This window comes from Lolium perenne, chromosome 2, assembly GCF_019359855.2.
Source record: "Lolium perenne isolate Kyuss_39 chromosome 2, Kyuss_2.0, whole genome shotgun sequence".
NCBI lineage: Eukaryota > Viridiplantae > Streptophyta > Magnoliopsida > Poales > Poaceae > Lolium > Lolium perenne.
Genome location: NC_067245.2, coordinates 66,834,723 through 66,862,074, shown reverse-complemented (window position 1 = coordinate 66,862,074; position 27,352 = coordinate 66,834,723). Strand labels below are relative to the sequence as shown.

General features: G+C 44.7%; 3 protein-coding genes, 1 long non-coding RNA gene and 2 pseudogenes across 4 annotated transcripts; 1 reads left to right on the top strand and 5 right to left on the bottom strand.

The window, feature by feature from the left end:
• Nucleotides 1-26: 26 nt before the first annotated feature.
• Nucleotides 27-850, bottom strand: LOC127332842 (uncharacterized). Its single transcript, XM_051359183.2, has one exon. It carries the CDS (start codon nt 787-789, stop codon nt 163-165), a length of 627 nt encoding a protein of 208 aa, XP_051215143.1. The 5' UTR covers nt 790-850; the 3' UTR covers nt 27-162.
• A 177-nt stretch (nt 851-1,027) lies between these two features.
• LOC127332841 (protein EFFECTOR OF TRANSCRIPTION 2) lies at nt 1,028-7,325 on the bottom strand. The gene is made up of 3 exons (XM_051359182.2): nt 7,075-7,325; nt 3,359-3,721; nt 1,028-2,397 (listed from the first exon to the last, which is right to left on the bottom strand). The coding sequence occupies exons 1-3, from the start codon at nt 7,159-7,161 to the stop codon at nt 1,201-1,203; spliced, it is 1,647 nt and encodes a 548-aa protein (XP_051215142.1). The 5' UTR covers nt 7,162-7,325; the 3' UTR covers nt 1,028-1,200.
• Nucleotides 7,326-8,708: 1,383 nt separating this feature from the next.
• Nucleotides 8,709-10,255, bottom strand: LOC139835502 (uncharacterized; annotated as a pseudogene).
• A 39-nt stretch (nt 10,256-10,294) lies between these two features.
• Nucleotides 10,295-11,828, top strand: LOC139835501 (uncharacterized; annotated as a pseudogene).
• Nucleotides 11,829-16,290: 4,462 nt separating this feature from the next.
• On the bottom strand, nt 16,291-17,243 carry LOC127330059 (uncharacterized). The gene is made up of 3 exons (XR_007869106.2): nt 16,857-17,243; nt 16,515-16,602; nt 16,291-16,419 (listed from the first exon to the last, which is right to left on the bottom strand). It is a non-coding gene; the product is annotated as an uncharacterized lncRNA (long non-coding RNA).
• A 5,492-nt stretch (nt 17,244-22,735) lies between these two features.
• Nucleotides 22,736-24,482, bottom strand: LOC127332840 (GDSL esterase/lipase At4g10955). The gene is made up of 2 exons (XM_051359181.2): nt 23,877-24,482; nt 22,736-23,784 (listed from the first exon to the last, which is right to left on the bottom strand). Exons 1-2 carry the CDS (start codon nt 23,936-23,938, stop codon nt 23,043-23,045), a joined length of 804 nt encoding a protein of 267 aa, XP_051215141.1. The 5' UTR covers nt 23,939-24,482; the 3' UTR covers nt 22,736-23,042.
• Nucleotides 24,483-27,352: the final 2,870 nt, after the last annotated feature.

Below are 27,352 nucleotides of genomic sequence, written 5' to 3'. Positions count from 1 at the left end.
GTGCCTCCAAGTAGATTCATGAAAAATGCGACAAAATCATATCGACAGGTCAAGAACAGAGAATACATCCGCACAAGGAAAGCTATAATCCCGACGCCTCAATCCCGTATTTGGGCAATACACCTCAAGAAATCGAACATAGGTACCAAATCAATCAATCAATCAATGGAGGAAAATCCGCGCTAATTTCCGGCCGCCTCCCGTCTTCCCGAGGCCTTCCAAGAACGCCGCGCCCCTGAAGTGCGAGACGAGCGCGCAGAACGCGATCCCGAGCAGCAGCGCCGCGAGCCGCCGGAGCCCGTTCATCCTCCTCCTCCTCGCCCTCCCGAACACCGCCGCCCAGATGCCGAGCGCCTGGCCCAGGCCCGACGCGCGCCAAGCCTCCGCGAGGGCGGTGAGCCTGTCGCCGAACGCCAGAGAGAGGAGCAGCACCGCGACATCCTCGGCGGGCGATTTCCGCCTTGGCCGTCGGCCGCCGAGGGGGCGCAGGCGCGGGAGGAGGCGGCGGAGGGAGGTGGAGACCAGGCGGCGTACCGGCGGAGGCGGGAACACGATGGGCTTGGCCTTCGGGCGGCGGCCGCGGCGGCGACCGCTGGAGGAGCTGCCGCGGCAGGTGATGGCGGCGGTGGTGGTGGCGGCGACGGCGAGCGGGAGCTGCGGCGGGAGCATCGAGCGAGCGATGCGTGCAACTGCGGCGGAGGGGAATGTGTTTGGCTTCCCGGATGTTGGATTTTGATTTTGGAGGCTACAAATAGACGGAGGCGCAACGGCACAAGGATGGCGTCTCATCCGTAGGACACGTGTCTTCTCTCTGCAAAACTTGGAGGTATTGTGTTTTGGTTTCTGTTCAAATTTACAGTAATTTGCTACTCAACGTATTATCTACGTTTGAAATCTCGTGTGCACATAGAGATGAATGGATTTGCAAAGTAAGCAGCAATTCTGCGTCATCTAGAAATCAACACTTGTTCAGGCAAGAGAGGGTGGTCACAGACCCAAATCCGTATACATCCATAGACCTCCAAAATTCCATCAACACAGTTACACTTTCTTTCTTTTTTGTATCTATCATCAACAATGTTGTGTACAAGCAACATGAACAACAAATCAACACCTTGTAAAATGGAACAAAATCCGTATAGTTTCGTAACTTGCAACTGAATCCTATTACAACACACAACTGGATCAATGAAACAATGTTTACTGTTCGGTGGATGGTGTAGAGGCACAGCACGCTCTCTGCCCTTTATGCAGCGCACACCGCTTCCTCCCTGCAACTGGCTGGCTCTTGCAAGGTGAACCATCCGACGCTCGAGCGCCACAGATACATGGCCATACTGAGCTTCTGGGAGGTGGTGCAGGTGAAGCGCCAGTGACCTCAATTCCTTTGTGCTCCTCGCATCTTTTTCTTCCTGCCATCGGTACCAGTTTGCAGTACCCGTTATCCGTGGCAACTCCACAAATGGCTGCTTCGTCATCGTTTGCTACTCTTGTCTGACATCCTTGGCCCCTCGAGGATGGTGCGCCAGATGACTTCTGTGCTTTCAGCAGCTCAAACCACCTCCTTCCAGAAGGCTCACCTTCCTGGGACTGAGATTCAGCATGAGAGGTTCCATATGTTCCATCTTCTATGGGAGCTTCTCCGGGTTTCAACTCCTTTGCTTCAAAGCTGTTCCTTTGCAGTGATGATTCCTTTGCATTTTTGGACCGGCCTGCACAGGTTTCCCATGCTTGATCTGGCTTGCTTGGATTTGCAGTTACTTGTGGTATGGGGTCATCAGCTGGAATAACAACTTGGCAAGTGTAGCTAGAAGAGGATACTTTGCAACTCTGTTTGACTCTGACTCTTCTACCTTTGTGCAACTCACACCTCTTCCTCCCTTCCAATGGATCCTCCAAACAAGTAGAACCATCCTCTAGTGTTATTCCACAGACAGAGTTGGATTCTTGCATCGGCGCAGTTCTTCGTGTTATAACATCGATCTTTTTCACCTTATATCCTCCAGTCCTTCTATGTGCTTGGTTGCTACCAGGAGTACTGGCTTGAGGTGTGCATTTCCGGTGAATATCAATTGCCTCGTTTAAACTGTCACAAGAGTTAACTGAACGAGGTCTGAAGCCAACAAATGTACGGACTCTTGGGAGCATAGTTTTCGTACTGCCAGATGAGATGCCAACAGACCCACTGCTGGTGATCTTTATACCTGCTCTCTCTCCAAACACTTCCTGCTTAAAGTGACGTACTCTGCTAAGAAGAGATGTTCTATGGCTTCTCTGCTCTAATTTGAGGAGTATTTCTTCACGGCGACAAGCACCATTCTGTAGCTTGTTCCATGCATAATCAAATACTCTCAGCAGCTGACCTTCAGTCTTCTCAGCTTCTTTTTTATCACCCATCTGTTTTTTCCACAGTAGAGAGGAGACATCAGGACAATGTGACGAGTATATTGTCAACATAAATAAAAACAGAATCACGACACTAATGACTACAGATAAAAATGACACCACAAGATTCACAGTTGATCCATTATGTTTCTATAAAAGCTACTGAGAAGCATTGTTCAGGGATGTCCCTTCAACCATCATTCTTGATGTAAGGTGTACCATACCGACCTTCAAGCACTACTTATGAAATAGGTGAGGTAAATATTAGCATGCAAACAAATTCATGAACAGTGTGCAATTAAATTAGGTGCCCGTTCATGAATAACCACATGCTGCATGTACATTGCTGGCTGCAGTTTTTGTATGTGGTGCTGAAGGAACCACTGCAGGAAGCAGTGAAAAGAAGACTAGAAATTTAACAGATGATCATGGATTATATAGTATGCCACCAAACAGTCAACATGTTGACTGTATAAACCAGAAGCAATAGTAGATGCTAAAAAAATGTATATTCAGCAAGACATCTAAAATGGACTATGAAGTGATATATTACTTTTTTCACTTTAAAACATGCAAATGTGAACATCAGCAAGAACAAACTAAAAAAGGATGTCCTGGACAAGATATCAACTAAGCACAATACCAAGTAACTACTCTCTCTGTCCCATGAAAGATGTCTCAGATTTGTCAAAATTCGAATGTATCTCAGACATGTTTCATGGGATGGAGGGAGTACTATGGGAGGTTAAGCTACTGTTCTTGAAACCTAAATCACACGAGAACTTGCAACCCTGACTGGCATATTCTAAGAACTCCTCATACAGATCAATGCAATACTTGTACTTGTGAGTATTTTACATGACTCATATACGATACATTATTAGTGTGTTAGTCACTTAGTACACTTGTGCAGTCCAGTTCAACAACTCTTTCCTCGCCAGAATAACTGGAAAACAAGCATGAAAACACTTACCGACGCACATCGAAACATGACAGAGTAACCTCTGGAGAACACCTCCCTGAACAAGCCAGGTCCCGCTGCAAGCATGTTTATCTCAGTTTTACCAACAGCAGCCAGTGGATTCCCAATGTCTAAGTGCGACCCTGTCCGTCCATACTGCTGGAGCCTAGCCCTGACATTATCAGCCTGCCCGAGGTACACCACAACGACGACACTTGATCCATTTCTGCGAGCCCTGACACCATCATAGGAGGATATTGCAACGCCCAACTCGTACAGACCAGGGAAGTTATCCGGGAGGTTGCGTGTGTGGTATCTCTGGACTCCCTCCTTGCCGGCGGAGTGGTCCTCCCAGTCTGACGGCCCAACAAGAACCTATGAATAGGATAATGCAGAAGCAAATTAGGCTAGAACCAAGAATCCAGGATTTCCAATAAAAATTACAGGGAATAGAAGGAGCTCTGTTTTGGAAAACTGTACAAGACTTGAAGCAGTATAGATGGAGTGAAAACAAGGAAAGAATAGAACAAGCCCCAAAACGATTATAGTACTCTCCTAAAGTGTGACCAAGCGACCAAGCGTCAGTAGATCATCTCGCACAAGAGCGCAAACGCTCTCCAGCGAAATCGGCACTGCCATCAAAGATCCTTTAGTTCCGCTCTTCCAACAGATGCCAAACAATATAGGCAGAAACCGAGATCTGATCATTTTTTTCGAAGTCTCTTGCACCTGTCAAGCTTTTCCTTCCCCAGCCGCCAATGGAGAAGGAACTGAGAGCGATGCCAGAGACCTGAGGATGGGAGACGGCAAAGACTCTCCAGAGTTTGATCACTGAAACAGCAAGGACCTTGGTGTGGCCCACCCCTCGACATCAGCCTATCAGGGGTGCAGATGCGACTCACAGAAAGCAGGCAAATGAAAAACCTCACTTTCATAGGAAGTGATCGGTATACAGCAGGTTGATACAGCAGGTTGACCTGCGGGAGCTGGAGACGCTTTTCACTGAAAGAGAGGTGTGGGAGACAATCAAGGAGATGCCCGGGGACCGTGCGCCGGGGCCAGACGGGTTCATAGGAGCGTTCTATCAGCGGGCATGGCCGGTGATCAAATCTGACATCATGGCTTGTGTTTGGAAGCTGGGTGTTGGCGATGGCAGGGGATTTGCGAGGCTGAACAGGGCGCTCATCACGCTGATTCCCAAGAAACAGGATGCGAGGGAAATTGGAGACTTCAGGCCTATTAGTCTAGTACACAGTTTTGCTAAATTGTTCTCCAAATTGGTGGCGAACCGGCTTAGGAGCAGATTGAGTGAGGTGGTTAGCGCGAACCAGTCAGCTTTTGTCAGAGGAAGATGTCTGCATGATAATTTCTTGCTGGTGCGACAGGTAGCCAGGAGGATTAACCAGAGAAGGCAGACAGGAGTTTTACTCAAACTTGATCTCACACGGGCTTTTGACACAATGTCTTGGGGATTCCTTCATGAGGTGCTTCGCGCGATGGGCTTTGGGCCGCTTTTCACCAAATGGATCGCATTGCTCCTCTATACAGCCAATACCAGGGTGACTGTCAATGGAGTCCCAGGCAGGAGATTGCAGCACACGCGAGGTTTAAGGCAAGGAGATCCGACGTCGCCAATGCTGTTTGTGCTGGGTATGCAAGTGCTAACTTGTTTGATGCAGAAAGCGGTGGAACATGAGTTGTTTAGCAATTTAGCGAATGTGTCGGCGATGCAAAGGATCTCGATATATGCGGACGATGTAGTCCTGTTCTTCCGCCCCCACATTCATGAGTTACAGGCAATCAAGGAGCTGTTGTACATCTTTGGAGAGGCATCTGGGTTACAAGTTAACTACAGGAAAACTTCAGCGACCTTGATCAGAGGAGAGGAGGAGGATAAGGTGCGCACCCGGGAGATGTTGGGTTGTCAATGCGTGGAGTTTCCGATCAAGTACTTGGGACTCCAATTGGCGTTGAGGCCTCTAACGCGGGCGCAGTGGCAACCGATGCTAGACGCGGTGGTGCGGATTGTGCCGGCTTGGCAGAGAGGTCTGATTGACAGAGCGGGGAGGCTGACGCTGGTCAAGACGGTTATGTTGGCGAGACCAGTACACCATGTGCTGGTGGACAACCCACCGGGGTAGCTCATTCAAGAAGTTATGAAGCATATCAGGAGTTTTTTCTGGGTTGGACGCAAGCACAACACTAGAGGGCGATGCCTCGTTGCGTGGGAGAACGTATGCAAGCCGACTCGGCTAGGAGGTCTTGGAGTGAAAGATCTAACGCTGCAGGGGCTGGCTCTGAGAGCCCGTTGGGAGTGGCTGCAAAGAACTGATCCGAGTCGACCGTGGCAGGGGCTACAGCTCACGCCGGACAGGGGAGCGATCGAAGTGTTCAGAAGTTTAGCCAAGATTTCTGTTGGATCGGGAGAGAAGGTTTTCTTCTGGTTGGACCGATGGATCAACGGGAGGTGTGCGGAGGATATCGCGCCGCTAGTCACGAAGGCGGTGCTGCCCAGAAGGAGGAACAGCAGACGGGTGTCAGATGCTTTGCGGGACAATGCGTGGCTCACTGATCTCGGCGCTGATCTTTCGCTCGAGGCTTGGGCACAGTGTGTCAAGTTATGGGAGGAAATTGACCTGGTACCAAGGAGGCCACAAGATGAGGATGAATTTGCCTGGATCGGGGCGGCGAATGGTGTTTACTCTGCTAAGGACACATACCGTTTGCTCTGTCAGGGTGGCCTGGAGTTTGGCCTGCATCAGGCAATCTGGAAATCGTTTGCCACAGCCAAGTGCAAGATTTTTTGTTGGCTGGCGTTGAGATACCGTTTGTGGACTTCGGATAGGCGACAGAGGCATGGGCTGCAAGATCAGGTGTCAGTGTGTTTCACATGCCTCCAAGATCAAGACACGGTTGATCACATCCTGATGCGCTGTCCGTTCGCGAGACAAACTTGGTTTGAGTGCTTGCTTGCTGCGGGGCTGAACATAGTGGAGCCAACCCGGGACTGCACGTTGCAAGCTTGGTGGGATTCCGCTAGGAAGCTGGTGCACAGGAGAGACAGGAAGGGCTTCGATTCTCTCGTCATGTTAACCGCATGGATGCTTTGGAAGCAACGGAATGCCCGTGTGTTCAATGAGGTGAGGCAGCAATGCAATGTGCAACAACTGGTGACCCGGATCAAGGAGGAGTTCGCGCTGTGGAAGCTTGCTAGGAGAGGAGCTGGAGATTGGATGCCGCGAGAGTAGGCTTAGGTGTGAGTTGTGTGGAGTTGCCGGCCTCGATGTCCGCATCTTGGCGTCGGTTCTTGTAAACAATATTGCTTTCTTCTATAAAGATTTGGTACGCTATTGGCGTACCCTCGAAAAAAAAAACCTCACTTTCGGTTCAGCTCTGATGCACCGAATCTTGGCAAGATCAGGTGCAGTAACCTTCCCCCAAACTGAGCATCGTAGGAACTCTTTGCAGAGTAGTTATTTTGCAGACCAGGGAAGTATTCCAGGACTCAAGGAGATCGAGTCAGGTGTGTCCAGCAAAAGGACAGACTGAATTTTCTCCCATAACAGCAGAAATCGGTCCAATTCAATCTCGTTAGAAATCCAAGATTTCCAAATTCGACCCTAGAATCAGAGGCGCGGGACGACGGGACGGAAATCGCGTGGACACGCAACTACGTTCTAATTAGGAATACTGTTAGCAGATGGCAGGAGAGAGGAGCGCACACGCACCTTCCACGGGGAGAAGAGGGAGTCATGCTTGGTGCGGGGGCAGTCCTCCCGCTTCAGCCTGGCGGCCGCGACGGCCGCCGCAGGCATCGCTAGGCCGCCTTAGCCTGCGTGACTCTGTCCTAGTGGTAGGTAGGCAGGCTCAGCGCCGCCGCCGGCCGCATCGCCGCCGGGAGGGTGTATTTCGAAAATCTCGGCCAATTTTGACTGGGCGGGCTATCGGCGCATTCCGACCCTAGCCGTGGGTTAACACGCGGTGGGGATCGGTCCAGCCGTTCGCACCCGAGTAAATTAAAGAGCACGATTTCATTCATCTAAAACTAGTACCTCTCCAATTCAAATCAATTGACTTAATGTTGTCTAGATATAAATATATCTAGATATGTTTTATCTCTATATACATGCGTATCTAAATAAAATTAATTCAATTAATTTAAATCGGAGAGAATAAAACAGTTCAGGTTCAATACAAGAATTAAACTTTCAACCTCAAAACCTCCCAGCATGTCAAAGCACCTGACATAAACCTGGCACCCAGATACATGCGACAATGAAAAATTTCCGTGACGATACTTTATTTCAATACAAATTATTTTGGTGACGCCAAATAGTAGTCGCAACGGCCTAAATATTGGTAGCTAGAAACACGTGCAACAATTTAAACTATTCGTTGCGCCACTCTAATCGATTTGCTATTTCAACAAAGTTTTGGTTTGGTGGCACGAAATAGCTATCGCAACGGCCAGAATGTTAGTGGAGAAAATCTAGTGCGACGATGTAAACTCTTTGGTGGCGAAAGTCTATTTTAACAAAACTTTTTTGGTGGCGCCAAGCAGTTACCACAACATGTGAATAAAACAGGTAGTCGTGGCGACTGAGACTTGACGCAACACTATATTTACTGTGGTAATAACCTATTGCTACGTTAAAAAAATACGGGAAACAAAAAATACGAGCATTAAATTAAAATATTCAAAACCGTACGTACGTACAATATGTATATTCATACAAATCATAATTCTCATAACTAATATGGATCATAATTCTCATAACCATTATCGTATGTATCCTAATGTAGATGATGTAGAATCCAGTGCAACAAATTATTTCCATTTTCATTTCCATGTCCATCCTGCAATCAAGAATAAATAAAAGTTAAGTTCATGTCCATAGCTAGCACATATTTGTTGTTTGTTTAAGTTGTGAGTCAACGCAGCAAGAACACATGGTGAAACATAATAAGCAGGTGCAACAAGACTATAGTGTGGGTGAAGCCAAAACATTAGTTGTGAGTCAACGCAGCAACAACACATAGTGAAACATAAGAAACATGTGCAGCGAGGCTATAGTGTGGGTGAATCAAAAAAACAGTACGTACTAGTACCAATTTGTACAAGTTTGTGACTTACCAATGCTTTAAATATTTGAGAACCCTATAACGTGTTGTGCACATAAATCATTTTTCTTAGCAGGGCTCTGTACAAGTGTTGTTTACAGGTTTGGACTAATATTTTCTTTCTGGTTTGCGTTCTTAACAATCTGCGAAAACGATGTGCACTGTTAGTAATGCAAGTAAACAACTAAATCTTAGGAGTTTGCAAGCATATGACTATCATCACCTGAATTGTTTGCATTTTCTATCTTTTAATCTGTTTCGAGAACTCTTGAAATTGTGACTGAAACTTTGTCATCAAGTTTTTTCTCAAATTACTGTCTTGAGGTTTGTTCCAATTCCATCATTCTTTCAGTTTCAGCACGCTCTTCCTTAATCTCTCCTCAAGGTTTTCCCTGTCAGCACACTCTAAATTAATCTTCTTGTCCATACTATCACGTTCATCTTGTAACTTTTGTTTTAATTCTGTGTTCTGCTGGCTAAGCTCAGAGTTTACCTTTGGGTCTCTACCGTAGCACGACCTTGCTCTTCAACCTGAAACTTAATACTTTCAGAACTAGTTGGCAGTTTGGTCATGTATCCAAATCCACGAGGCTGCGATGACTTGCATTTTACCATTTCTTTATATGCAGTCTGGAAAATATTGATTCTTTGTTCAACTGAAACTGGATCTCCAGTTTCATTTTCTCTATTTTGAATGTCTTGACATGCTTTTTCCTAATTACGAAAAAACATTCCCATCAGATGAAGAACCATACACTATGAACAACAGTAAATAAGTTTAGAATAACTTCTAAGTCAGTATACTCACGTAAACTTTTTTTTGGACTCTTCGGTAGTCTATGATCCATTCTTGGTGTGAGTGATTTCCAAGAGAGCAATACAGTCTGGCTCTTCTCCAGTTTCCAAATTTCTCTGCAAGTAGTGTAACAATTATATGCTACAAACATTAAAGCACGGTGAGCAGCAAGCATGTAGAGTGAGTATGCTCATACATTCTCAAAACTCAGTTGAGAGTAGGACTTTGATCCAGCTCTGTGTTTTGTCTTGAGTCTCTTACGGTTATCGGAGTTCTTTTGGCTGAGTTTTTACACATTCAGTGATAAAAAAACGAGTGAGACAAATCATTTCATGATAGTACAAAATTCACAAACTGTGAGCATAGAGATAACCTTAAATTTCTGATCAGTGCCAAAGTACTGAAGCATCCATTCTCACTCTTCCGGTTGTAAATCTTCTGGCAAATTCACATTCTAGAATCATCTGTTTTGTATGCCTTGTAAGTGCAGCTTAGAGATGCTCGCCACCCTCTGTATCGCTCTTTCACAATTTTTAAAATTTTCTCTGTTGTTTCTGGTGTATCTTCCAAATCATATCTATCCTGCAATGTGTACAAGAAACGGATAAACTTTAGTAGTTCATTATGGACGAAAAAATAAGACAACACATGTGAGAAAGGTTGTACACACCAACATATCTGCAACTATGAGTCGATGGACGTCTAGGTGAATATCCGACCACATCCTCACTCCAATAATTGGTAACATTTTTTCATTATGATAACCACGTCATCCTCGAATTAACGGTAGTTTATTCCTATTGCACCGCCTAATTTATCAGAGAATGCAATATTTAGCTTTGCAGATCCATTGACATGACGCTTCTTACTAGCTTTCGAACCTTTTAGTACACCTCACCCTTTCTTCTTGGGTCCATCAGCGCCTACAACCCAAAATATACACAAAAAATTGTAGTATTATGTAGTACATTGTAAGAAATGAGGACACACATGTAAAAAAACATACACAACTCTGTAGGCGTTGACAGACCCAAGAAGAAAAGGGCGAGGTGTAATAAAAAGGTTTGAAAGCAAGTAAGAAGCGTCATGCCAATGGATCTGCAAAGCTAAATATTGCATTCTCTGATAAATTGGGCGGTGCAGTAGGAATGAACTATGTTCATTCAAGGATGACGTGGTTATCATAATGAAAATAAGGTTACCAATTATTGGAGTGAGGACGTGGTCGGATATTCACCCTGACGTCCATCGACTCATAGTTGCAGATATGTTGGTGAGTACAACCTTTCTTACATGTGTTGTCTTATTTTTTCGTTCATAATGAACTACGAATGTCTATTCGTTTCTTGTACGCATTACATCATAGATATGATTTGGAAGATACACCAGAAACAACAGAGAAAAATTCAAAAAATTGCGAAAGAGCGATACAGAGGCTGGCGAGCATCTCTAAGCCGCAGTTACAAGGCAAACAAAACAGATGATGCTAGAATGTCAAATTTATTAGAAGATTTACAACCGAAAGAGTGGGAATGGATGATTCAGTACTTTGGCACTGATCAGCAAGGTTATCTCTATGCTCACAGTTTTTGAATTTTGTACTATCATGAAATGGTTTGTCTCACTCTTTTTTATCGCTAAATGTGTAGGAACTCAGCCAAAAGAACTTGGATAACCGTAAGAAACTCAAGACAAAACACAGAGCTGGATCAAAGTCCTACTCTCAACTGCATTTTGAGAATGTATGAGCCTACTCACTTTGCATGCTTCGCTGCTCACTGTGCTTTAATGTTTGTAGCATCTAATTGTTGCACTACTTGCAGAGAAATTCACAAACTGGAAAAGAGCCAGATTGTATTGCTCTCCGCGAAATCACCCACACCAAGAATGGATCATTGACTTCCGAAGAGTCCAAAAAAGTTTATGTGAGTATACTGACTTAGAAGCTACTCTAAACTTATTTATTGTTGTTTATCGTGTATGGTTCTTCATCTGATGGGAGTGTTTTTTCGTAATTAGGAAAAAGCATGTCAAGACATTCAAAATAGAGAAAAGGAAACTGGAGGTCCAGTTTCAGTTGAACAAAGAATCAATATTTTCCAGACTGTATATAAAGAAATAGTGAAATGCAATTCATCAACTGCCAACTAGTTCTGAAAGGATTAAGTTTCAGGTCGAATAGCAAGGTCGTGCTACGGTAGAGACTCAAAAGGTAAACTATGAGCTCAGCCAGCAGGTCACATAATTAAAACAGAAGTTACAAGATGAACGTGTTAGTATGGACGAGAAGATTAATTTAGAGCGTGCTGAGAGGGAAAAACTTGAGAGGTTACATGAAGAGCGTGCTGAAAGTGAAAGAATGATCGAATTGGAACGAACCTCAAGACAGGAATTTGAGAAAAACTTGATGGCAAAGTTTCAGTCACAGTTTCAAGAGTTCCCCAAACAGATTGAAAGACAGAAGATGGAACAATTCAGGTGATGATAGTCATATGCTTGCAAACTCCTAAAATTTGTTGTTTACTTGCATTGCTAATAGTGCACATCGTTTTCGCAGATTGTTAAGAAGGCAAACCAGAAAGAAAATATTAGTCCAAACCTGCAAACACCAGTTGTACAGAGTCCTGCTAAGAAAATAATTCCTATGCACAACATGTTACAGAGTTCTCGAATGTTTAAAGCATTGGTAAGTCACAAACTTGTACAAATTGGTACTAATACGTACTGTTTTTTTTTGCTTCACCCATACTATAACCTTACTGCACCTGCTTTTTGTATTTCACTATGTGTTTTTGCTGCGTTGACTCATAACTAATGTTTTGGCTTCACCCACACTATAGCCTTGCTGCACCTGCTTCTTATGTTTCACCATGTGTTGTTCCTGCGTTGACTGACAACTTAAACAAACAACAAATATGTGCTAGCTAGGGACATGAACTTAACTTTTATTTATTCTTGATTACATGATGGACATGGAAATGGAAATGAAAATGAAAATAATTAGCTGCACTGGATTCTACATCACCTACATTAGGATACCTACAATATATTTGAGTTTCATTTGATGCATATTAGCTATGGGAATTATGATTAGTATGAATATACATATTATACGTACGGTTTTGAATATTTTAATTCAATGCTCGTATTTTTTTGTTTTCCGTATTTTTTAATTTTTTTAACGTGGCAATAGGTTATTACCACGTTAAATGTAGTGTTGCGTCAAGTCTCAGTCCCCACGACTACCTGTTTTGTTCACATGTTGTGATAACTGCTTGGCACCACCAACAAAAGATTTGTTGAAATAGACTTCCGCCACTAAAGAGTTTACATCGTCGCAGTAGATTTTCTACACTAACATTCTGGCCGTTGCGATAGCTATTTCGCGCCACCAAACCAAACTTTGTTGAACTAGTGAATCGAATAGAGTGGTGCAACGAATAGTTTAAATTGTGGCACGTGTTTCTAGCTACTAATATTTAGGCCGTTGCGACTAATATTTGGCGCCACCAAAATAATTTGTGTTGAAATAAAGTATCGCCGCGGAAATTTTTCATTTTTGCAGTAGTTTGTCGCTTCAATTTTTTTGGCCATCGCGATAACCAGATTTTTTTCCTCACGATTGAGTTGTTTGTGGTCAATTGTTTTTTCCACGCGTATAAGGTTTGTTGGCATAGTTTCTTGCCACAAAATAGAAAGTGGCAAATAAATTGGACTATTCCAACGAAAGAGCATGTGCAACGAAACAGCTCCGTTGACATAGTAGTCACTCGCCATGGTTTGGTATTTGTTGCACTAGAGCTATACCCAGAAAAAGGTACGATTGCATTAGGTGAGTTCCGCCACAGAAAAACGTGTGGCAATTTCCCGCATTAATGGTTGCAAAAGACCAATTTATTTGCCACGAAACTCATTCCGCGGAAGTAGCCTATTACCACGCGTGTAGTTTCAACGATGCCCAAGGAACGGCGTTTTGATGCAAAAGGTACCTATTGTGATGATTTGGCACTTATTTTCACGATTTAAAGCTCACGATGCTTCATGACGATCAAAAGATAGGCATAAACATTGTCATGCATGAGCCGATACACTAATGGTGCCAAGGAGACCATGAGTCCTAAGCGTTAGTACTTCCTTGGTTGTTGACCTCTAAGCTCAAAGATAACAAGTTAGAAGATCAACAAACCTTGCATCCATTTTCTTGATCTTCTTCTTTTGCTCTCTAGCAATTCCTTCATCTCTCGCATCATCTTGTTCTTCTCTTGAACCCACTTTTCTTGGTTGTTCACCTTCTTATCTTTTGCTTCAAACCTTGACCCCATTTTCTTTATCTTCTCCTCTTGCTCTAGGAATGCCTTGTCCTCCCACTTGAGTTGGGCGTGTAGCTTGTCGTTGCTAAGTATCTCGTTGGTCCAATTAGTGCAAGGTCCCTAATAAGAGTCTCTAAGTCCTGGAAGTACCGACGCTTAGGTTTCATGGTCTTCTTGGCACCATCCGTGTAGTCAAAGGCCCCCTTGTCATCGCGCCTCCCAAAGTATTGTGAGTAGTAGTCCTTGAGCTCATAGGAGTGGTGTTTGCAGAGACGTCCTATCGGCTCCTGCATGATGATATTGATGCCTCTCTTTTGATTTCCGTGAAGCAGCTTGAACTATGTCTTCATTTGACTCACGCCCATGTTGCATAACTCGATCAACCACAAGTCTTTCTTCTAGAAATTTGCCAGCTAGATTCCCTTGATGGCAGGGATAGGTAGAGATAGCGTGTTTTCGATGTTGAGAAGACAAGCCCCAAAGTAGGTGCCCTCGAAGTCCTCAGTGGTGCTCTCGCTGAAGCTAGTAATCTTTATAATCTTTAAGTTTGAACGAGAGAAATTAGAGACAAATGAGGGAAAGAAGGGCATAAAATAACTTAGAGATAAAAACAACTCGTAACAAATAACTTAGAAACGAAAGGCAACTCCTAAATTTTGTAAGGGTCTTCGTGCAATCCTAAGGTCGTTCCTCGTGCACCTAAGGGCAGTACACTGCTCTCATACCATATATATTGACCTCACCTTTTAATGTTGCAAATCCATGTACATTAATGCTAGTTCCGGATCAAACTGCTAGCACCCACAATTACAAGATGAAATATCAAGAAACAAATATCTTTTATTACAACGCATGATAAAGGAAAAAATAACATAGTTTCATTACAACTTGCATGCTTATAACTAGCACTCATGCAGAGTTTACAACGGTAAAGTAAAAAAAACATGGAGCCCTCTTTCTTCATGATTCAACATGCATACATGTTTAGCAAAGACTCATGACCAGCAATCTTCATTCTTCTTAGTAACCTGCAGACATAAATGGTCAATACTTTAAATGTAATGTCAAGTTGTCACTTTTTGGTGGAAACATATGGAGCCTAACATTTTCATGATTATTCGGCTGAGTGAAGTTTGGCTGATTTGTGGAAAACAAGTTTTATCTTAACTTGTCCAAAAACTTCTGCTTTTTTAGAAATAATACTAAAGACGCACTAGGTCGTTATTTTCTCCAAAATAATTCTAAGGATATCATTAGTTCACGCAAGTGCCCACTGCCCATTATTGAACCCATCAATTTTTTACTTAAAAAATTAGGATGAGAGAGACCTTCTAGACAACTCTAGGTAGAGTCGCTCGTAATTGTCATCTAGGACACGGCTAAGTACTTTAATTTTGACATTTAGTAGTGGTTGTACACTTACCCACATGACTCAATAGGTTAAAGTTTCATAACTTACTTGGGCAAGACAGAGCCCGTATCTCTCAAAACAATCTCACTACACAAAATATAGTGCAGAGTATTAGTTTTGGCAAAGTTAAATTTTGTAAATTTGACCAAGTGCATATAAAAGAAGTGCTACCAAAGCTAGGCAACAAAGTCGAATCCCATGCCGCCTGTCTTAGGACACGAGCTCCACCAACCTAACTTAAAGCCTATGAACCTAACACAAACCCTATGAAAATTGACCAAAACAAATATAAATACAAACTTCTAGGAAAATTCTTCAAGAAGGGTTTGTGAGACTTGCATCGATTATGACGAGCCCAATTATAGATTGATCTCTAAATTTTTATCTCCAAAGTTGAGCTTTGAGCCACCCACTTTAGTTCCTGCACGACATAAGTGCGCGTTGGCATTGCCATATCTTGTGTTTCCATGGGGCGTGCGTGTAGGTACTTGTTATCAAAGACGGTCACACTCATCGATCCCTCTACCGTCCAATGATGTCTCGCCAACTGGATTTTGCTAAAGTAGATGTTGGAAGACGAAAACATCATCTATTCATCTAGCATCGTTAGAGGGCATGTGGAGGTTTTTCCCCGATGGATCTCGTTGGATTTGGTATGTGTTCCTTCTGATCTATGCTTCTCTTCATCGACGATGGATGTTGCTCTCGTGCGTTTTCTTTGGGGCCTTCCTTAGCATGACGACTTTCTGTCTGTCTACTAGAATAAGCTCTAATACGACAAGCTTTGCCCGGCTTCAATGAGAGAGGGGTGAGGATGGTGGTGTGCCTTGCCTTCGGCTTGTTCGAGTGCTTGTAATCGTCGCTAGGTGGTCCAATGACCTTTTTGGATATTTAGCACTTTTGGGTTTTCTTGTAATGATGTTGAGGATTATGAATAGACCGGTGAACTTTTAGCATAAAAATACATGTAGCAGTAGTGTTTTGACATTAAAATCGTCACATTTCTCCTGGCATTGTGGATTATAAATACAAACAGTTAATTTTTTTCATCCCGTGCTATCTCTTATCAATTTATTTGAATTTGGCGGCATCACTTTATTCCATTATTTTCACTGCCTTTGCAGCTGAACATAATACGATAGTTCTGTTCTTGAGATGGGTTTTACTCTTGTGGAACTTTGGAAGCATTGGTCCACACTCAGCTTCCATTGCCTCTCACAATGGGCTGCACCATGTACCGTAGACATTCCACTAACACTCACGTGTAAGGAATATTTTGCGAATTTCATAAAAAAACACAAGAACAGATCAGAGGCACTGAATTTTGATTGCATGTTTTCTGCAGTCTGTACAAAGCACGGTGCAACACGCAAAACAGCCATGTCGTCACATGAGCGGCTCGTCGACCAAGCAGCAGCAACATAGCGCGGTGAAACTGCAATATCACACAGGAAACTGTCATGAGGAATTGATGTCTCCTCGTAGCAAGGCTGAAACTAATTTAGGGCGTGGCGTTAGTTAGCATCTTACAATCCTAATACGAAGCTGGTCGTGGACGCCGGAGGGTTAGGGGGCTCTTCCTCGTTCTTCGATGGAGGCGTCATCGATCCAGACGGTCCTGAAATTGCGAAATAAGGAAACGGCAACCTCTGATATGATTGGATGTTTGTTCTTTTTTTAAAAAAAAATCTGATGAAAGTTGTGAATTACATGTATAGGCAGGAACTTGTCGCAAAAAAAAAAATGTATAGTCAGGAACAATGCTTGTGAATTGTGCGCGTGAGAATTTCAGTTGCATTGCATTCGCAGATAATTCTCTTCTTTCGGCACAATTTGCAAAGGTGGGGAAACAAATTAATCCGAAAATGTTACCTTCTTGGCCGTCGTGATGAGAAATGTCCTGATGCTGTTGCATTCTGCGATGTCCTTAGTGTTGTACAGAAACAATGAATGAAAATTTCTCTGAATAAATTGGATGAGAGGGAGATGATGAATTGTGTCTCAACAAATGGAATGGCGAGAGAATTAGTTATCTCTCAATCTCTCAGATAAGGAAATGTGAAGAGATGATGAGAGATTGAGAGGACGGATTATCTCTCAACAGATGAAACGAGAAAGAAAACCAATCATCTCCCAATGGATCGGGAGGTGGTCTGGGTCGCGGGGGACAAATTATCGATCTCTCTGATTGAGAGATGAAATGAGAGAGAGAGAGAGCAGGTGGTGGAGATAGGAGAGATGCTAGATCCAGAAAAATCTTCTGGACGAAGCAATCCCTTTCTTCAAAGCAATGAGTCCAAAAATAGATCGTAGATGTAACGGCGTTGCATTGAACACCAGGTAAGTTTCATCTGTCGGTTACGTCGTTTCCTCGCCTGGCGTTACGACAGCTGCTTGAGCTGTCAGCAACTCCAAATCAGCTCCGCAGCTCAGGTTTTGTTTTTTTGCTTCTAATTTGGGACAGAAGTGAAAGAAACGGTAGCACTCTGTCCCCGCCGCTTATGATGCAGACTGCAGATGCGCACCCAACATAGGCGGTCCTCATGGTGTCGTGACAATTATTTGCACTTTTACGGCGAAACGTGCGTCCCTCATGGTGCTTAGCCAATGCTTCGTGTTCCTCCGTCCGTTGGATGTGAAAAAGCACTCTCTCTTTCGTGGATGTTTCTTCCTTTTCTGATTTTTTTCTCTTCGTCTGTGGGTAGCGCATGTGACTTTCTTCTTAGGTGTTGTTCTTATAACCGACAAAAATCGGGTCGATGAGTTTCTGGTGGTGGAATGTGGGGGCACCCCGCACCCCAGCTTGAGATCAAGGATTTGAGTACCCGTATGAAATAAAAACTCATAGAAGGAATGAAAATCTCGGAAAAATGAGTTGGGACATGAAGTTATAGGAGAGGGGGAACATTTTTTTCCTGATAAAAGGCATGTTATTATTACTTCTAAAAAGATTAAGTATCACACGTGGCCTTTGCATAATTAGAATTAGGATGCACATAGACGCAAACCAAACTCCAAAAGTTGCTAACGTGAAACGTCTAAGGATGAGGTGATCCAATCTCCAAAAGTATGAACCTCCGTAAATAAGTTGTAGTTCTCCACTCGTTGTAGAGATGACCATGAACGGAGCATACTGGTAGATAACCTGCACAAGAGAATTATTATTTTTATCGTTAAACACTTTATCATTTATATATAGGCAAAGCGACCAAATAACATAGATGCTACCACCCTTATAAAAGTTCTAAATTTGTGATCAATACCGTGAAGCCAATTTCCAAATATATTGGCAACACTACATGGAGAATACAAGTCATATTCTACTTGGATGACTGACCATATAGATCTGCCAAACTAGCGTTGAAAAAATAAGTGTTTAATTGTCTGATCGTGAAGATTGAAAACACATTTTCTACTCCCATACCAATTACTTTTAGTAAGGTTATCTTTGGTAAAGAGCACTCCTCGACGAAGATACTAACCAAATATTTTGATCTTTAGTGTTATGTTCATCTTCGAAATCTTTCTATTATTACTAACTGGTAGCACTTGCCGGATCAAATCTTTGTACATGGAAACAACATAGAAAATGCTACTCTCATATAGATTTCATTGAATTGTGTTAATTGGACAGAAACCAAATGCTAGAGCAAAGCATTCTAAGATGCTAGCCTATGGCTCATTAAATCTTTTTTGAATGTTTCATTCGGAGGAGAATACTACATAGCAGCATCGATAATGTCGCTCTTGTGACGAACAATATATTATACAAAGCGGAGCGTGGTATTATCTAACCACTTGTCCTCCCATAAACGTATCTACAAGCGCGGACAGGCCGTTCGATCGGTTAGATTGGATGGCCCATATTAACTCAGGGGTACTGTAAAAGTTCTCTAATTTAAAGTGATTCGAAACGGAAGGAATATTTCTTTGTTGCTATCAGAGCAGACCAAAAATGCGAATCACAATGTTTTCATTATACATGGGACATAGCAATTGAGCCAACATATTTTCTTTCTAAAAGGGTTTGCCAAACACCATCTTGAGCAAGGAGTTTAAACAACCACTTACTTAGAAGGGCAATACTTTTGACCTTAATGTCATGAATACCAAATCCAGGCGCTCCTAAATATGCCAGAAGAGATGCTAGATCCAGAAATTTTTTCCGGATGAAGCAATAGATTTCTTCATAGCAATAAGTCCAAAAACATATCGTAGATCTAACGGCGTTGCACTGAACACCAGATAAGTTTCAGCTGTCGGTTAAGACTTAAAGACGTTTCCTCACCAGACGTCACGACAGATGCTTGAGCTGTTGCCACTCCAAATCACCAACGCAGCTCAGCTGTTGCTTCTGAATTTGGGACAGGAGTGAAAGAAACGGTGCCACTCTGTCCCCGGCCAGCTCGCCTTAACGTTGCAAGGCGACATACATGATGCAGACTGCAGATGCGCACCCAACATACGTGTCCTGATAATTTGCGCTTTCAGTGCGAAACGTGAATCCCTTCGCGCGTACCGGCCACGCGGTTCATCGGTTACTTAGGGCATGTTTTGTTGCTAATAAAGGCTTTTCCCGTATTCAATGAGCAAAAAAGGCCATTTGGAAGTTCAAGTTGCATGGAAATTTTGCATTGCAAAATATTTAAAGCAGGCCGAAAGTTGGCTCGAGAGGAACGGCTGTTTTTTCATGAGCACTGTGTGTACTGTTTTGCACGTGTTAGGAAGCATGGGAGACGAGACGTATCGCTTGACTCCGCACTATACTACACTCATCGCCCAACCGGCATTCTCACCTTACTCGGTTTCTCCATGGCCACCGCTCCTCCGGCCTCCCCCCTCCGCCCATCGGCCTCCCCACCATCAAGCAGATGCCCGCCAAGGAAGTGTGGGCGGCGCGCCAACTCGACGAGCTTGCGGCCGGCGGAGCCAACCTCGCAGCCACACTGAAGCGCCATTCCCCGGTCTGTTCGATGCCGCGTCCGACGAGGGCGGTGACCTTGGCGGCCACCTCCGAGGTTACGGATCTGATGGAAGGATTGTCATCGGCCGCGGTCCCCGGACCCAATAGCGTCGCAATAGGCAAGGCACCTATGTTCGCAAGTCCTACCCTCACTGATTTGGTACCGTACTTCCCATACTTCGGTGTCTTAGTCCAGGTCTCGGAGCGTTCCTTCGCCGACAGGAGCGCCCGATTTCTCCACGGTAAGTCCCCAATCGCCTAGATTTCGGCAGCGGTGAGGTTTTGGTACCAGCGGCGCCATTGATTTAGCTTTCTCCGGCGAGCGGCCGGAGGTCACTAGGGCTAAGATGCATGCACTTGTAGGTTAGATTCTCGAGCTGGTACATGTGGATCCTAAATTTCCTAATTTGGGGAGTGCAAATGTCGGTCAATCAAATTATTGCACTCTCCAAATTGGAATATTAGAAATCATTTCGGTGCTATGAATTAGCAAGACAAGTACATGATCAAGATTGGTTCAAGACCATGCCATTGTCTTACCACTGCGTATAACCTTTTGATCTTGCCAGTGTGTCGCTAATGGCAATGGCTTGATCATGCCATTGTGTTGCCAATATGGCAAAGGCATGATCATGCCACTGTGTTGCCAATGGAAGAGACATGATCATGCCACTGTGTTGCCAATGGCTATCCCATCATCATCGTTCTAGCACCCATTTGCTTTTCTGATTAGGTGGTAAAGCTGGAGTGCGACACGGTGGGCAAGGGGTTCTTCCCTCCACCCGGATATCAGGACCACATCGTCCTGAACCGCTGGATGAGGGCGCTGAAGCCGAAGGTGCTCTGTAGGGTGGAGGCTGTGCTGATGCCACCTCCCACAGTGGGCCGCCCACCTAAACTGGGGCACCTCGCCATGGCAATGATGCCACGGAGGTTCTACGTGCAGCTAAGCACATACGACTTCCACATGCTCGTCGTGCCTCCATGTTTCGAGCACGCGTTGCGTGAGTGGGTCAAGATCCCACTGCCACGCAATGTGGCCTTGTCTGCCTGCCACTTCTGCGAGGAGTGGGTGCAAGTCACCAACTATGGTGGCCAGGTGGTCTTCAGCAGGAACCGGCCGCAAACGATGTACAAGTACACCTACCCCGATCACGCCTAGACGGCAGCCCTACTTAATTTCTATGCATGCTAATGATGTCCATATGTAGTTTTAGTGGAACTTGATCCTGGTGAACCTTTGCTGCTAAGACAATGCTCATGGCTTTTGATCAAGGGGTTCTACGGGCTTCTATGCCCCTGGAAAGTCCTTGATTTTGATCAGGGCGTTATAGCTCGTCCTGCCAATGCTTATATGCAATTAGCTTATGTCTGTTGTCATGTGTACTTACTTTGTTGTGTTGTGGTTCGTAACGGCTAGTTAGGGGTGATAGCGCCATTTGAAGAGGGAGGTAACATCGTCGCTGGTTAGCATAAAATCGAACAACTGATTCTTCCATCGTCAACCAAGATATCGATGATTGTTGCCTACCAATCGATGGGCCGAAACTGCACGATGAAATTTTGTTGGGATCCAAACATAGTGCACAAACAGACCAAGTTTAATTTCTCATCATGCAACATCCAGCGGGCCAAAACCAGAAACAACGAAATTTTGCTGCGAGCAATCAATCAGGGCCCTTAGCCAATGCTTCTCCGCTGGTTCCCTCCGTTCGTTAGATGTGAAAAAGGCACCCTCCCTTTTGTCGATGTTTCTTCCTTCTCTCTCTTCGTTTGTGCATCGCGCATGGTACTATCTTCTTAGGTGTTCTTATAACCGACAAAAATCACAGGGGCGATGAGTTTTTGATGGTGGAATGTGGGGCACCCCAGCTTGAGAGCAAGGATTTTGGTACCAGCATGTAAAATAATTGGGAAACAAATTATAGAATAATACAATTTTTTTGGCACCCGGCCTCCACTCTTCATCCACCCAGAACACAAAGGCACTAGTTCATGACTTGCTACAAAAAAAAAAAGGAAACAAGAATGTTGTCGGTAATAATACAACAATGATAGAATAAATAGACTCAACAATTTAAACTGCACTGAGAGTACAACAATGAAATTAAATAGACCACATTTTAGTATAGTGAGGAAAAACAAAAAATCATATTAACTAACGGCACAAATTAGCAATTTAATTTCTATTTATTCTATGCATGCTTCGTAAACAGCTACATGATCTTCATATTTAATAAGTGCTGAGACTGCCTAGCAAAATGATCTTTTCCAAATAATGGGGCAATGTTCTTCACATCCAACTGTTGGCCCCGTAACTGTGATGTCCTTGCAAGTGTCAGGCAAATAATCTAGTACCTTAATCAAGCTAAGTGGAGCCTAATGGTGTCTGACCGCAGATGATGCGTACAAGCCAACATAGGCACTCCTAATGGTGTGTGACAATCATTTGCGAAACGTGCGTCCCTTGTGCGTACCGGCGACGCGGTTCAGCGGTTGCTTAGCCAATGCTTCTCTGCAGGTTCCTCCGTTCGTCGGATGTGAAAAGGCACTCTCCCTTTTGTCCTTGTTTCTTCCTTTTCTCACTTCGTTTGTGCGTCGCGCATGTGACTTTGAAACAGATTTTCTTCTTGTTGTGTTGTATAGCCGACACAGATCTTATGATTGATGAGTTCCTGCTGGTGGAATGTGGGGCACTGGCACCCCAGCTTGTCGCACGACCGGCCGGACAGTTCTCAACCTGTCACGATCGAAGAAATTGATACACTCGGACAGTTGAGCAAGTTCATGACAAAATACATAGTACTCAGTAGCTGGTTTTAATTCACAATTGACGGTCGAAAAGCGATGAACATGTACAGGGCAAAACATGCAGGCTAGCTACCTACCTAAGCCGTGCATCATCCTCAAGCAAGACAGATGCTTATTGGTGGTTCTTTGAATTGAATTCTAGGACTACAAGCAGCTGATGGATCATGGCGGTAGATAGATGGATCGATCGATCGTGATGCGTCGCGTGATCATCGAGCGCAGCAGTTGAGCTCAGCGCTAGGTTGAGGAAAAGTGGTCATGCATGGATCAGTGTTTTGTGCTTCTCAGTCGAACAACCTCCTGCCGTCGCCGTCGAGCCTGGTGTAGCCGAGCACGCAGTTGGCGTACGCGACGTTCTTGAGCGCCTTGCCGTGCCACCTGCCGACGGCGGCGACGCCGGTGCGGAGCGTCTTGAGGAGGCAGTCCGTCGTCCTCACCACCCTCCGGACCCCCATGGGCAGCGACAGGTAGGGCGCGTTGAAGAGGTAGAACTCGAGCGACGCCTGCTGCTGCTGCGGCTGTGGTTGCTGCTGCCGCGACGCCATGAGCATCCTGCCGATCTGTCGCGCGAAGCCGGCGCCGAGGGAGTGGCCGCAGAGGCAGACGTTCTCGGACCCGAACCTGTCGATGGTGGCCCTGAGCGCCCTGAGCGCGCCGTCGAGCCGGGCGGAGCCGCGCAGGCTGTTGCATGCCAGCAGGCGGAGCTCGTCCTCCACGTCCCGGCGGATGGTGGGCGCGCGCAGCAGCGTGCCCCGGAACGCGATCACCGCGCTGGGCGCGCCCGTGGGCCTGGCCTCCTCGACGTCGTGGCTGCGCGGGCGGCGGTGGTGGTCCCACTCGAAGATGGCGCCGAAGACGGAGCCGTCGCGCTCGTCCACCAGCTCGTGCGCCAGGCGGTAGCTGAAGGGCTTCCACCACTGCTGCGCCACCTCCGCCGCGTCCCGCCGCTCCTGCCGCTCCAGCTCCAGCAGGTACACCGCCTCGATCAGGCTCGCCATCACCATCCGCCTGTAGTCGTCGTCCCTCCTGCGAATTCAATAAAGCGTACATGAGACATGCATTCCTCGGTACAAACAGATCAACAGCCCAAATAAATGCTGGACGGAGCACATGCTTACCAGCTGGTGTGTGTGAGGTCTCTCCAAGAAGTGGAGCAGGGCAGGTTGTCCATTGCTGCCATGCGCTGAAGGTCGAAGGTATCAGTTGTTAGTGACCTCTCCCGCTTGCTATCCGTTCGCGTCTCTGCCTGAGTGCAGCTGTGGTCGACGATGGCGTAAGGAAAGTGTGTCAGGGGAGGCGGCAGATATATACCCGGAGGCGGGGGTGGAGGATCTTCGAGATCGAAGGTGGTATGTACAGTAGAGGTGGATTGGGCCGAATTTCTCAAGCCAGCAAGCTAGCTAGTGGAGCTCAGGCATAGTTTAATGGCGCGCGGGAATAAAGGCGACGCACCAGAGCAAAGATCGGCCAGCTCTCGCTTTTCAGTTCCCCGGCTGCTACTTGACTGAATCGGAATTCGCTTGATCTGGGATGGATGGCGGGCAGACGGGCAGTGCTGGGAATAGTTCGCGTTACAGGCTGTGAAAGGCGATCGGGCGGACTCCGTCGATCGCAAGCTTTAGGGGAGCATATATTCGATGGATCGCCCACGGCCTAGCCAAACCGAGCTGGACCCAGACGGAGCCGGGAGAGGGAGAGTCCCTGCGGCGATCTCGGTCATGTCCCAAGGGCTAAGCATCGAATCTCGTAGCCGCAGCGGTCTCTCCCGACGACATTGTTAATACGCGAGCTGTAGCTGTACGTGTTGTCTGTGTGTGCGTATGACAGCTTGGGTTAGGCGGCCGGACGGGGACAAGGGGATACCGGAGGCGCGTGGGGTGGCTGTCGTCAGGGGGAAGATTGGTGGGGACGTGGGTGGGGGTAACGGTGTTTCCTTGAGGCCTTGTTTACTTCTCTCGTATTTTTCTTCCCAATAGGTATGGGGATGAGAGGGGATTTGGTGTTCACCCAATCCCCTCAAATACCCTTCCCCAAAAATACACTAGTATAATGGAGAGTTTTTGATTTAGGCAAAAAATGTGGGGATGGGAGGGGATGGGAGGGGATATCTCGGGATTATGTCGTTCAAAACCGGAGAAGTAAACGGACTAGTGGGGATTTTCCGGGATACGAAATAATCCCCTCCCATCCCCATAAATACCCTAGAAGTAAACAAGGCCTGATTGATTAGGCGCCAAGGTTAGAGCGCGGGTGATTTGGGCACGTTTTGTTACCCTGATGGCGGGAATCTGTTCCTTACCGAGTGTGGCTAGTGCGGTCGTGCTCCGCGTGTTGGTTCCTTTCTCACTCGGGGTGTGGTGCCGCCTTGGGTTTTCCTGGCTTAACTACTGCTTTGCTTTCTTGCTTACCGCAGCTTGATTCTTGAAAGCTCGCCTAATCAAAGTTGGAGGTCCCTTTCGAGCTTAAAGTTAAGCTGATCCTGTATTGCATGATCTTGTAAAACCGTTTTAGAAGATATTGACGGTGGGTGTCAAACTTCACGCTCTAAAACGTTTTTCAACTATTTGTGGCATGCTTGTGTATATACTCCGTCTCGGATTAGATATCGCAGATTTATCTAGATTTGCATGTATCAATATAGTAAAACACGTCGTATATGCAAAAGTCAGCGACAAGTAATTCAGGACATACGGAGTAGTATATTCCAACTTTGCTTCTATTCAACATGATTCAATTTTTCCACCGTTCGACGTCATACAATGTATTAAAGTTTTAAACATACAGTTTGAAATGTTCAAATTCAAGCATAACTTAAGGTCTGGATGCATGGCCAAACATAGAACAAAGGAATGAATAAGCATGGAGCAAATCATCACCTCCCAACCCCCATGCCACCGGCCGAGCCTCTTCCTCGCCCCATCCTCTATGCCAAGATGTCATCTCTCCTAGTTTCCTCATATGTTGTGGCTGTGTCATCTATTTTGTTTGGATCCATCATCTGGAGATGGTTCTCCTCAGCATTCAGCCAACATTTCTTCTCATACGGTTCTACTCGAGAGAAGACCTACAATCCTCGTATTCACTCTTGCGCTTCTCTACATCCAACAATTTTTTTGTATCCTAGTTCTCTTTCACTTGTTGCCGCTTCGTCAGCGTTTTTTGTAGCCTCTCCTCACCCAATTCCATCTTCATTTTTAAAAATCTAAATGTTATTTTTTAATCATTTCTACATAGCAAAAGTGATTATATTACGGAAAGCACTCCCATCCTAATTAGAAATCTATACTTTCTATCAATACCGTGTAGCCAATTGCCGAAATATTTGCAATAATACGTGGCAGATATACAAGGTAGAAGCTACTTAGATATCTGATTATATTGATTATATAGAACGAGTGAACTTGCATTGGAAAAATAAGTATTTTATTGGCTCATCCTTATGACAAAACTCACACTTTGTATTTCCATGCCAGGTACATTTTACAGGCTACCCAGAGTAAGGATTACTCCTTTATGCAGATAACACAAGGAAATTTTAATTTTTAGGGCTATCTTCATCTTACCTTTTTTTTATTGGCTGGTATGTCTAATTGGACTAGCACTCTATACATGAAGTCCACATAGAAATTACCTTTCTTATGTAGATTTCATCAAAATTCGTCGGTCCCTTGAGACGATTTGGACCAAAGCTAACCACTTTAAAAGAGATTCCATGCGGTTAGCCTGGACATATCAAATCTCATCCGAACGACACATTTGGAGGGGAATTATCTAATACCATAGCGATTATATCACTCTTATGATGGACAATATTGTATAAAATTGTATAAAACTAGATATTAATTCCGGAGTGTGGTATTACCTAACCATTTATCCTTCTAAAATCTAATCTTGGAACCATCCTTTATATTAAACGATCCAAAGAAAAAGAAATGTTTTGTCGTCGCAATAAGACCAATAAAAAAAGATTTACCCGGTTTTCAGTAAATTTGGGATGCTTTTGATCCTATGTAGTTTATTTTTAGATGAATTTGCTAAAACCCATCTTCGGTGAATAACTTAACAATCCAGTTACAATGAGGGTTTTATTCTTAACTTCAAGGTCATGAGTACCCAAGCCTCCCTGATCTTTGGGTCGGCAAACCACATTCCATCTAGTGAGTCAATTTTTTTCCTCACTGTCTTCTTGCCAAAACAATCTCGAACGGAAATAATCCAATCTACGCAAGACTCCCTTAGGTAGATTGAACAAAGAAATCATCTACAAGACCATATTACTTAGCATTGATTTTATGATGACTAATCTTTCACCAAGAGATACAAGAGATAGCAGGTTTATTTTCCAACTACTAAGCCTTCTTTTGCAGGCGCTACCGAACATGTTTCTATTTGACATTTGTGAGTCTCTTATAATGTATAGGAATACCCAAATACCTAAGACAAAATTGGCCTTGCTCGCAACCGCGTAGTTCGCTATAAAGAGTAGTATCGTCCTGGGCCTCCTCATAACAAAACAATCCACTCTTATGAAAGTTTATTTTGAGTCCCGAAAGTTCCTTGAACACTAATAAAATTAATTTCAAGATCTTAGCTT